Source organism: Hibiscus syriacus, unplaced genomic scaffold (assembly GCF_006381635.1).
Source record: "Hibiscus syriacus cultivar Baekdansim isolate YM2019G1 unplaced genomic scaffold, ASM638163v2 tig00110332_pilon, whole genome shotgun sequence".
Taxonomy (NCBI): domain Eukaryota; kingdom Viridiplantae; phylum Streptophyta; class Magnoliopsida; order Malvales; family Malvaceae; genus Hibiscus; species Hibiscus syriacus.
The window spans coordinates 6,265,016-6,278,121 of record NW_024062688.1 but is presented as its reverse complement, the minus strand read 5'-3'; the positions used below and the strand labels follow the sequence as shown (position 1 = coordinate 6,278,121).

Sequence of the window (13,106 nt, the reverse complement as noted above, 5' to 3'; positions counted from 1 at the left end):
ATTTTAAAATAACTACCCACTCCTTATTTACATGTAGGAAAGAGGTGAATATTCACCTTGAAAGAAAAATGAGATGGACAAATCCATAATTAGATAACAGTAAGCGTAATATGGAGAATTCACAGAAAATGGGATTTGCAAGGTTTGATGAAAATGAAGTTGGACCGTGGTGTGATGAGATTCCTTTAAGAAGCATAGCTTCAGTTTTGTTACAAGATTAGCGGATATTCTGTTTCCTTGTGGAGTGGAAATGCGTCCCGACACAATTAAATTGAATGAACAACTAATGGAAAATATTATCATCCGTGTAACCATGCCACTAAACAAGGCCACGAGAATAACTAATAGGATAAGCAAAAAAGCAAACATTGTAGCGCACAACAGGCTTCTGTCTTGAACCAGACAACACTAAAGTATACTCCACTCTACAGCCAAATTAACAATCAAATATTGCACACCATTCAATCAATCATATGAGGCAGGGTTAATTACTTCCAACATCCTTTCTTGTAGGACAACTTAGGCAAGCCATGTCCAGTAACACTTTTTCGAATAAATATCATCATAAATCCCACCTTTTGGACCGTTCTTTTACCTTGTTTCAGCAGTTCTTGCAGTTTATCAGTCACGTCTTCTTTTGGAATTACCATTGTAGATTTATCTCAGTGGGGATGGAGGAGGAGGAAATAGGGCAGCATATGCCTTCCTTAAGATATAAGTTCTGGTTGATGCAGCAAAACGCAAAATTGCCCTACTTCAAGCTCCACAGGATCCCAAATCAATGGCATATATGCTGTTGAGATTACAAGTCCAGATGCTAAATAACACATCCCATTAAGTTGGGAGCTTCATATGTAAATATCATATATTTAGAGTGAAGATGCAGATTTCATGTATTGAGAAATATACTATGTTGTCTTGCAATTACTTATTACAAAGTGTAGGCAATAACTCAAAAACAACTGCAGTTTTAAAGGTAAACACAGGGTAGGCAGTAGAATGAACAGGTCTTTCAAATCTTTCTCCAACAATTGACGGGAACAATACTGAAACTCGAGATTTTACTTTAACATCAAATTGCATACCACTCAATCCAACAAACTTTAAGTTATTCAATCACCTTTAATTATTAAACCCTAAACCCAACTACTAGGTTGCATGCACTAACTGATATTTCCAAATTTGAAAACTACCGAACTAGGAACTCCATTGTACTGAAAAACATACAAACAGTTGGATGTACGTTGCTATTAAGAACCTCTATCAATATCAGTATATCATATGATCATGAGAACAAGTTTAATCAAATATGAATGTTGTTTTTGCAGTTAAATTATGATTACATTGCAGTTTGTCAAGAAACAACAGCTGTTCTTCAGAATTCCAGTCAGCGTACAACAGAAATACAGTTTGAGGGGATTCCTGAAAATTGCAACAAAGAATATGTTCATCTAGTCTAGAAATGGTATAAGGAGCCACAACAGACCTTTAAGTCAAAAAGAAATAATAATAAACCTTTGGAAGGAGATTTGGCTTCTACAACCATCAGACAGATGCTGCTGGGTTCCGAAACCAAGTCAAGCCAACGAACCTGCCTGGCACCCATGGTCACATTCACTTTCAAGCAAAATTTGGGGTTTACTTGATCGAGATACTTGTCCTGATTGGGGCCTATAACGCAAATCCGGATAGATCTCAAACTCACAAACTTAACAACAACTAAAAAAATGAACAAATAGACTACAGCAACTTCCCGAAGGTGATATCTAAGATTATCTGTGAACCCTGTCTATGCTAAAATCTAAAAAGTTCCTTCAAGCGCCCTTCTAGGTTTGAGAGGATGTTTTTGGCAACCCTTTTCTGATTCTTTGTGCTTTTCAACCATGCAACTCCAGCTAACACTCGCACCTGACATTCCTTGGCTTTTAAATCCTCAATTTGGTATCTAACGTGAAGCTGTAAAAAGTAGAAGTTTAAAACTCAAAGTGACCAATACTGAGGAAGATTTAGAATAATTTCTAAATCAGGCTCAAGGTAAGCTTAAGCATCAGAAGAAGGATGCGATTAAGAAAAAGCTCTTGGTTGGGTTGCATTCGTACATTGTAACAGTCACCAAGTGGAACGCCATGGAGAGTCATAACTTCTTCAATAAGCCAACCCTTCATATCGGGAAGTGAGGATTTCTGCTGAGTACTAGTCACCTCTCCTCTAAATCGGGACACACGCTTATCAAATCTGTAATAAATTTGCCGCTCATATACATCAGCACCTTCGGAATCCCATTGACTGCAAGAAAAGTTCAGACAACCAGCTCTCTCCATAGCTTTACGATCTGTTTCACCACCACTGAATATCTCCATGACTGTACTAATCTGAATCACCAACAAAGTAATTACCATGATCAGATACAGACAAAATACATCTAAAATACATGCATCAATGTAGTACACTAAGACGTGAAGAATCTCTAATCATAAAGCTATAATGAGAGAACTGGAAGTACCTTAGACACAAGATGCATGGGTATTAAAAAAAATGTTCTTAACAGGATGCATGCAACAGAAAAACTAGTTCATAGACTCCGGGAGAGAGAGAAGGGGAACTTACCGGAACACTAAGTGTAACTGAAAAAATCTCAGACATGCTGACATCCTCAACGCCTAAGAAGGATCCACTCTCTTCATTTTGGAGACATTTGGTTTCAGACTCTTCTTCCACTATTTGCACTTTCTGCTCTGGGCTCAAGGACCTGGCTTTCCACAGGGCCATGATTGTCCTAGTCAACAAAAATATTTGATAATCAAGATAAAGACATTTTTACCATTCTTTCTCCCTTTTTAGACATTTTCACTTTAAACTTAGACAACAAAGATTTTCCTATCCACTTTTTTCTCATCATAGATCCTTAATACTTAGGACCAGGGATTTGAATAGTAGTTGCAAAGCAATGTTACGGTCCTTCTGCATTTTCAGCTCTCTCCTCCGATATGTAGTATCAATATTTACTGCAGTTAACTGCAATAGAATATGATGCATCGTAATTGCAATAAACACATTGTAATGGAAAATGAATTCATGAATGCAGTTTAAATCCCCATTAGGAACTAGTAATATCATTTGATAGCCAATTAACAATGATTGATATAACTACCTATGAGCTACATTGAAAGATACAAAAGACTGGAAATGGAACTTCAGCCTTCCTTCACCATCTTGTGTCCTTGCTCCATGTCTCGCATCCATCCCTCTTCCTAGACGGAGAGTTATTACGATAATTGGACTGCCCATTGATGCCAACGTAGGAGGAGAAACTAGAATATCCTCGATGTCTTCCCAAAGGAAGAAGAACTTTGTCTTGTGCCCAAATATGTTGGCATGAAATCCAATAATTCTTGCTGATAGAAACAGGCGGCCCTGCATAGATGCAACTGCAGATTAACAGAAAGAGACAAATGCATTATATATATACACACACACATACATATTTGAAGGTAATGCGATATATTAATTACTCAGAGAAAACATCACACATTAAGTTTGATTTACAAAAGATTATATAACCCGACAAACAGAACCTGAAGAGGCATTTTCCTTTTCAGGTGACAGGTAAAGTCATTGATGAGAAATTCCTCTGGTGGAAGCCCAAAGAGTTTTTGAAAGGCTGAATTCGTTTGAGGAGACCTCAGATTTATCTACAAATATATCGTTTGATGGAAAGTAAATAACAATAACGGACAATAATATTTTATTTGTGACCAAAGTTAAACTAAAAAGAAGAATAGCCATCTATGTACCTTCTTCCCCACTTCTTTCTCCATCTTACTCAAGTACTCTTTAACCACATATCCACCTTTTGTATTGTTCAAGAAAATTCTCAAGTGCAGTTTAGACTGACATGCCATAGCCAGCTTACCTTGCAGAGGAATCCACACATCAGCTAGATCTACTATGTTAGTTTTTAGAAAATTAACCTCAGCCTGTCCCAAAGATGTAGCATCATCAAAAGGTCCATCAAAATCAAATACTTCTACATCCAGTACGGAAGGAGGCTCTTCCATTGCATCAAATTCAAATCTTTCTGCAAAGATCAGAGGAGTTTATAAACAATTGATTGTAAGTGAGATTTAAATGATTCTTGGACAAGTTCTGATCTAAAGAGACTGCAAAAATCATTGCTAAAGAATATGCTAGTGCAAACGGGCAAAATTGAATTCAGAAAGAGAAAGTAACAATCTAAATTCACCATTCCACTGGGGACTAGATTTCTGGAACTTGATTGAGCTGGTTCTACTTTTCCCATTGCAAGTGAACACCACATATGGGTCACAGAAACCACTTGAATCTACAGCTGCTAAATTACTTCCCTCAATCAAGGCAACTGTTAGTAACCATCCATCTCCTTGTGCTTTCACTCCATGATCACTTCCTATAGATGTAGAGACATAAGAAAATGGTAATCAAAGGCTGTAAAACATGAAATCAAACATAGCAATTGGCAACACTTTTTGCTGGGAACAGAGTTCTAATTAGATGTAAATATTACCATTTTGAGCTCTGGCCTGCATGAAGCGTGAGATTAACTGCATCACCCTTTCACCTTGAAGAATCAGAACACCACACACAATGAATTCACCAATTGAATCGGGTAAGTCAAGCCCAACAAACTCTAGTCCTTGAATTGTACCAGGTGAAGCCAGCCAGAAATGAACTATTACATACAATGCCATAAAAATTGTGGAAGCCGTGGTAAAATTAGCAAAATATTGGACTGCCAATTTCCAACTTGACACGGGTTCAGCTTGTAATGATCCCAAAACCTGTTCTTTGTTCAACCCAATATCCTTTGATTCAACTGGTTTAATGGACTGAGCTAGTAAGGTAGTGAAATGCTCAAAGCCTTCCTTTAGACCCTGTCGAGCTCCATTTTCTATCATACTTTTCATCATCGTGCTCTGTATGAAGTTCATTCGCCAAGAAATAACCAAATGTGAAGATTGTTGTCCAGATGGAAGCTCAGGTCCAGAAGTGATACAATACAACAATTCAGTTTTGAAGGTGCTCCCATACGGAACATCGGGAGTGCTCACAACTGCTAGAACAGCAAAAGACTTCCCATCAGCTCTTAGATACATTTGCTCCTCAGTAGCTTTTGTAGCCTTAATAAATTTGGTTGGTGCCTTGATGTAACTATAAACTCTTTTCAAGCTGGGATCACCATTGTCAAATTTCCAAGGCCCGAACTGTAGATCTGTTGATCCCTGCGCCTCTGCTAATGACGTGGGGAAACTGGAATCAGGTGAAAAAAGTCGAGAGTTTAGCTCTACTGGCGAGATCACATATGATTCATCCACAAGGATTCCTCCAGGTAGATTGCTAGGCATTTCACTTCCTTGATCCCTAGATTCCATTGTTTTCATTGCATCCTCAAATGAAACAGATGATGACTGAGCATCACACTTGTCGTCATAAGCATCAGCCTTTGAATGTTCAGGCATCTCCTTTGAATCAGTGCAGTTAGTGGAGGTAGTCACAACAGCGTCGGAATTTTTATTAAAGATTTGAGCAATCCGACCTGCTAGGGATTTTTGTGATAATGATATTGATCTCTCTTGCTTGAAAGACACACCATCTTCTTCTCTTAAAGGAGGAGCAATTCGAGCTGGTAGGGATTTTTGTGTTAATGATATTGATTTCCTTTCCTTGGAAGGCATACTATTTCCTTTTCTCAAAGGAGAAGTGTAGTTTGATGATGATGCATCATCACTGTTACAACTCATTTCCTTGGAAGAATCATTTTGACGAAAATAGATATTTATAAGTATTTCACCTGTACCCAAGGTCCAAAGAAAAAGAATGATTCTTGTGATCAGTGAACCAACAACTTAAATAACCTCCATTTGGGGACTAAAAGGGACATTGTGAAAACAAAGGTTTGCAATGCATTTAAAATTACACTAAAACAGCAGAGAAACCTCAGTTGAAATAATAAGTAACAAGAAATCCTAGTACGGGAATATGAAGATAGGAAAAAGGGAAAAACATACCCAAATCCTTGTTCTTGGGTTTTTTATTCCTGGGTTTGAGGGGATACCAAACAGAGCCGAGAGACTTTTGGGGAGCTTCAAAAACCCGGGAAACAGGTAGTTTAAGGTGGCCAACGAAATCATCATTGAACTTATCCTCGTCCAACACAGAGATGAGAAGCTTCCCCTTCAAATCCTCCACCTTGAAAATGAATTCCTCTCCCCAACTTGGGTTCAACGACTTCTTCACCACTTTGGTCTTGTACCTCTGTTTTCCTAGCTGAAGCTTCACGTACGGATCACTGAACCCGTTTAAATCCATTGCCGGTATGTTTCTTGCTTCAATGACCTCCACAACCAACCTCATTTTTATTTTTATTTATATTTTATTCAAAGAAGATCCAATTTGCCGATACTCCTCGACCCAATCCTATTCAAAGATCAAACCTTGGCTTTGATAACCAATCCACCCCCAGCTTCTGTCATTGATACAGACAAGAACACCCAAGAAACAACAATAGCAGCCCCCATTTTTACTCATTCTGTTCTAACTATTTCATTTCTCCTCCTTCAATTTCTGGGAAAACAAAAGAAACTAAGAGACAAAATCCCCCATCGTTAAAATTCAATTCTAACTCAAAAGTATTAAACATTTGTTAATTACCCTCTGCGATAAGTACTGATAAATGAACAAACAAACAAACAAAACAGGGTTGAGTTTTTATAAACAAACGGGATTTTTTAAATAAAAAAAGAAAAGAAAAGCGTGGATTAAATCTGAATATTCTTCAAAGATGCAAAGGAATTATGTCAAAACGGGAAAACGATGGGATCATCCATGAAATCAACGTCAGAAAGAAAGTGACTTTTCTTTTAATTATTTGTTTATTGTTCAACAGAGAAAGGAGACTTTGAACCTGTATAAAACTGTAAATAGCCTTTGCATGTTTGAGGTTTGGCTTTTGTGGAGAATCCGTTCAAAATAGAAGATGAGTTCGGGATAAAAATACCAACTTAAGGTTTTTTTAAGAAAACTTTAAATTAAGCATTCATCCCATTTCTAATTATACAATACTTTCAATAATTTTACAAGTTATTAATATCCATTAGCATATATCTCATAACAGGTCATTAATATAACTTCTTATCAAATAAATTTATCTCCTCTTTAAAATTAGGTTAAGTTACAGCTTTTTATTGAAAAATACTAATCTGAAATTTTTATTTTTAAATCTATTTTTAAAAATAATACTCATTTATTGATTAATTGAATAATAAAAATATATATTTAATCAATCATGTATTTTAAAAATATGATTAATCGACTGTTACAATCTAATGATGCGATCCAACTCGAAATCTGGATGATTAGAATGCCACAAAGAACTACATAAGTGACTAACCATTTTTTTAAAGTACTTGACCAATTTAATGTTCGAACATAATATATCATACCCAGAGTATAATGCGTTTACAAAATGTAAGTTTTTAAAAATATGAGGGAGCTCTCAACAATGGTCTCCAAAATATGTAAGTACAAAAATAAAGTTTACGAATCAAATAAACATCTAGGGTCTATGGCATTACATGCCTCTAAAATATTCTAGACGCACTCTGATGAAAGATCAAGTCTAAAGTCTTAAATCTGACGATGAACTCCTCAACTGACACCTAATAACCTGCACACAGAAACACATTCCTCACGTTGAACTCACAAGCTCAGTGTCACACAAATAACCAAACTATACTATACGCATCCAACATATAAGCATTTCCAAGTATAGATATGAACATTTGCATACACTAACAGGACAACCAAGTAAGCATTATGGGGTAGGCCAGGGTCACTTGGGATCACGAGCTCACACCATATTTAATTACTAAAGAACCATAGGCGAGACCTAGATCACATAGCATCAGCATCTCCCTATACCTTGAGCTAGGTTCGAGTCACATAGCATCGATACCTTACTTGGCTAGTCTACTCCTCTAGAGTACTTGGGATGTGCCCTAGTCGCTAAGCGTCGGTACACTTAAGTGCACAAGTACTGGTTTGGATATATACGGATAATTATCAACTAAACTATACCAACATTGTACACAAGTAACTCGGGTGTCCTCAATGTTTCCCTAGCATCAAACAAGACATAAGTCTTATGGAATCTTACTTCATTAAGATCTTATTTTATCACATGATTCATTAAGGTGTTCTACTTGTAAGCTTATTAAGAGGTTTCCCGCATTAAACCCCTTGGTTTCACCCTCTAGCCTCAACTAGGCTCATGGCCTAAACAATCACGATTGTACTGATACTCCTATTTGGGTATCGATACTCTCCTCTTGTGGTATCGATACTTCACCGAATATCGGTATAAAAAATGAATTCGATGTTTTGGAAATTATTTCAATATCGATACTCTCCCACTTGAGTATCAATACTCATTTTTTTTTATAAGAAATGAAGGCCTCGTTTAAAACCCTTTTCATAACCGTCAAAATACCAAGTATCAAAACTTACATTGGAAGGAGGAAAAGAATGCCTCAAAATTTTATTAATAACCAACAAAAAATTCAAAGTACGACACACCAACAATAGAACTTCAAACAAACCACCTTAATCAATTCCTAACGTGGCTAAATCATCTGCCTTACAATTCGCACAACACTGAGCATGTCTCAGAATAACATTCCTATCAATTATAATCGATACAATTTCCTTCACAATCAAAATAAACAAAGAGGAGAAAGAGGTCGGGTTCCTAATCCAATCTAAAGCTTTGGAGTAATCACACTCCAATATCAATCTTCCGCTCAAAGCCCAAGGTGACTCCAAGAAGAACGATAAGCCTCTTTTTACTGCCAAAAATTCTGCCAAAATCGGAGGGTCGGAACCTATACTTTCTAAAATGGTCCCAAGTACAACACCTTTGAATTTCTTAAAATACATACAATTCCCCCTTTACTCCAGTATTTGCCCATTGCCCCACCAACATTCAACTTAAAAAAAAAAATCAAATGTGGAGGCTTCAATATCACAGAAGAAAATAAGTATTTCTTACTAGTCGAACAATAATCTGCCAAGACAGGATTACCTACAAGCCAATCTACTGTTATCGGAACATTGGGATATTTTGTTGCAAACCAAGACGCCAACATGTAACGGATAGTAAAAAAAACAAAAACGATTAATACAACTTACTTTTCTCGAAAATAATCTCATTCATAAACTTCTAAACCGACCATAATATTGCCCCTGGAATAAACACTCAAATCCATCCAAACAGAAAAAAAGAGAAGCATGATCTTCCGGAGCCATAAAGGACAAGTCCCATATCCAAGCAAAATTCATCCGAAGTCTCCAAACAATCGGGCATGACACAAACAAGTGGGAAACATTTATATTTTGTAAACGCATTATACTCTGGGTATGTTATATTATGTTCGAACGTTAAATTGGTCAAGTACTTTAAAAAATGATTAGCCACTTATGTAGTTATTTGTGGCATTCTAATCATCCAGACTTCGAGTTGGATCGTATTAGAGTATTACAATTGACCAATCATATTTTTAAAAGACGTGATTAATTAAATATATATATTTATTATTCAATTCATCAAAAAATGAGTATAATTTTAAAAAAATATTTAAAATAAAAATTTCAGGTTATTATTTTTCAATAAAAAACAATAACTTAATCTAATTTTATGGAATCTTACTTCATTAAAATTCAAAGGGATTGTGATAAGAGAATCGATACTCCTATGGGGACTGATACTAAAATTGTCTTCGATGTTTCTGATCAAGACTCTGAGTATCGATACTAGGCCCCCGAGTATCGATACTACCTGAATAGTACCGATACTCCTTAAAGGGGTATCGATACTCTCATCACAATCCCTTTGAATTTTGTCCTTTCACGATGAGCAATATCAATATTATTCTTACAGTAACAATACCCTATGCCAAAAACACTTTATTTCACTTGTCTAAAACTCCCCAATTCATTTCTAAAGTGTCCCAAGGTCCTCAAATGGTGTTTAAAGCTTATTTAGTACTTAAGAAACATGAAAGGTCATTACTTTATGCATAAATAACAACAAAATATCGTTTTTATGCTTTGAACCCCCAATTACATACAAATGGTTCATACAACCAAACAGGCATCAAATTACACATACTGATATACAAGTAGTAAAGAAAAGTTAAAAGTGTGTTACTTTACACCTAGAGGCTGATGGAACATGTAACATCCTCAATACCGGGTTAGTGACTAAATTGTAAAATTTTAGAATTTGGGGATAAAAGTAGAAAAGTTTAATAGTTTAATGATTTATGTGGAGATATTTCCCGAAAGTTATTAGTAATTATTAAAGAAGATTAAGGGCAAAGTGGTCTTTGTTATCTAAAGATAATTATCTTATCTCTTTATTAAGAGATAAGCTTGTAGGGAGAGTTATCTGGAAAACTCTTCTCCATTCTTCTTCCTCCTCCACGTGAGAGCTCAAGCAAATGTAAGATTTCTTGTTGTTGATTATTAGCTGAAATTTAAGGTTGATTTTTGATTATTAGGTGATAATTAAGCATAAGAAGAGCTTAAATTATCTTGAAACAATAATATGAAGAGAATAGAGAGAATTAAAGAAAAGAGAGGAATAAGTGAAATCTTGAAAGAGGGTTCTTTAATGAGGTTTTAGAGTGAATTTGACTTGTCATCAATCTAATTAACATGTATGAAGTGTTAGAATTGGATTTGTAACATGTTAAAATTTGGGTATGATTCTTGAATTTCTTATGGAGAATAGGATATGGAGGTTAAAGAAGTGATTATTGAGTACAAATATGTATATGTAAGTTAGGAATATGAAAGGGGATGAAATATGAAGCATTTGAGTTGAATTAAATGGATTTTCGGGCTTAAAATGCAAATTCTGGGTAAGGTGTATCTATGCACATTGAATGTGCATCGATGCACTCTTTAAAGAAGAAACATCGAATGCAATTGGTGCATCAATGCATAAGGAGTGCATCGATGCATCCCTTTAAAAATGAAAACATCGAAGGTAATTTGTGTATCGATGCATGGGTAATGCATCGATGCACTGTAGAATGCATCGATGCACTTCAAGGGGAAATTGAAATAGACATTTCTTTTGGTCTAAGAAATGATAGATTAGTGTATATCAATTGGATACTGATATGTATAAATGTATGATTATATAGATATCGAGCACGAACAAGTCCGGGTCGATTGGCAAGTTAAGATTCGATCGAAAGAGAGGAAAATCATAAAGTGTATTGGAACGTAGTGAGGCCAAGGTGAGTGCACATTAGATAGTGTATTATGTATTAATGGAAATAAGACTTGTGACAAGTCTATTTCCTATAGTAGAATGCATGAATTCATTAATGTTGAGTTAATCGATTGACGAAATCGGCCAAGAGGGGGGTGAATTAGCAATACAAATTTTGGTGAAAGCTTTTTGCAGAAAATTGAAAGAAATTGCACAGCGATTTAGAGTGGTTCGACTTTATCAACCAAAGTCTACATCCACTACCTTAGCTATCCACACTAAGGATTTTCCACAAATTCACTAATTTGTCTTTCTTTTGAGGACAAAGAGTAACCTTACAAACTCTCAAGAATTATATCCCAAATTCTTGAGAACACTCTCTCCCAAAGAGAACAATACAAATTTGCAAACTTACAAGGAAATCCTCACAAGGTAGATTGTTTGCACAATTCTAGAACAAAGAAAAGAACACTCAAGAATGAATACAATTGAGCACAATAAGTGTTCTTGAAAGCAAAATGAATATTGAATGAAAAATAGGCTTGAAATGCTCAAACTTGAGGTTTGATGCTTTCTCTTTGATTCTCTCTTGATTCTAGTTGCTTGATGTTTCTTGTTATAGATCAATGGCTTCTAAGCTTGCTTAAATACACCTTGAATCACTTCTGAACGTTGGGGATGATTAGTGGATTCAATATAGCCGTTTAAGTGTGAAAACAATTAATTAAAACAGTTGGGAGCGTCAGTACATCGATGCATACCTATGGTGCATCGGTGCATCAGTGTAAAATTCAAATATTTTGACCGTTGGACCCTTAGTGCATCGGTGCACTAAGAGTGCATCGATGCATCAAGTGCATTCGATGTTTCAAAATAGCCAGAGTGCATCGATGCATGAATGGTGCATCGATGCATCAAATGCATTTGATGTTTTCATAAAATCCTCAGTGCATCGGTGCATGGTGTGTGCATCGATGCATGAAATGCATTCGATGTTCAATTTAATTCATGGTGCATCGATGCATGGATTGATGCATCGGTGCATCACTCTAAAAATTTATTTTAGGCTTGATATTGGTTCAAAATACTTTGTGAAAAATGTTTCAAAAATAGTTTAAGTATAAAACACAATTTTACACACTTAGTAAGGTTTGAAATTGATCTTAAAAAAAACTTGGAGTAATAATTTGATATTCGATTAATTAAATCGAATATACTTAGAAAATCATTTGTAAAAGCTTAAAATTTATTTAAATTTAATTTGTTATATCGAAACACAAAATGTTTTCAACAATCTCCCATTTTTTGATATAACAAAACATTTGTGTTATTTTAAGATTTTCTAAAAATTTTGATTACTCCCCCTTACTATAACACTTCTCCCTTTTTAAAAATTTTAAACACTTCTCCCTTTTTAAAAATTTTAACACTTAACATTTCTCCCCCTTTTTGTTAAATAAAAAAGACTTAAAATCGTTTTGAACAAGGTTTTGAAAAACATAGCCAATTGATATATATATATATATATATATATATATATATATATATATATATATATATATATATATATATATATATAGCTTAAGATTCTAAGATCACAATCAAAAGAGAGTTAACCATTAGTTTCATAATCAATATTCATAATATAAATGTGAAATGGTAAATTGGTCATATTGCAACCAAAAAATAACTGATGCATATGTCGTAACAAACCAAAAAATATATAAAATATCAAATAATTATCCAACAATCAAAGAAAGATAATTCAAAATGTTTTAACAATTCAAGTTCA

The 13,106-nt window shown here is 35.1% G+C and overlaps 1 protein-coding gene across 1 annotated transcript; it reads right to left on the bottom strand.

Annotated features, from left to right (window-relative positions):
- Nucleotides 1-1,654: 1,654 nt before the first annotated feature.
- Nucleotides 1,655-6,390, bottom strand: LOC120119579 (C2 and GRAM domain-containing protein At1g03370-like). Its single transcript, XM_039139387.1, has 9 exons — nt 6,045-6,390; nt 4,544-5,827; nt 4,244-4,426; nt 3,795-4,078; nt 3,576-3,692; nt 3,152-3,414; nt 2,608-2,776; nt 2,100-2,372; nt 1,655-1,956 (listed from the first exon to the last, which is right to left on the bottom strand). The coding sequence occupies exons 1-9, from the start codon at nt 6,388-6,390 to the stop codon at nt 1,795-1,797; spliced, it is 3,081 nt and encodes a 1,026-aa protein (XP_038995318.1). The 3' UTR covers nt 1,655-1,794.
- Between the last annotated feature and the right edge of the window lie 6,716 nt (nt 6,391-13,106).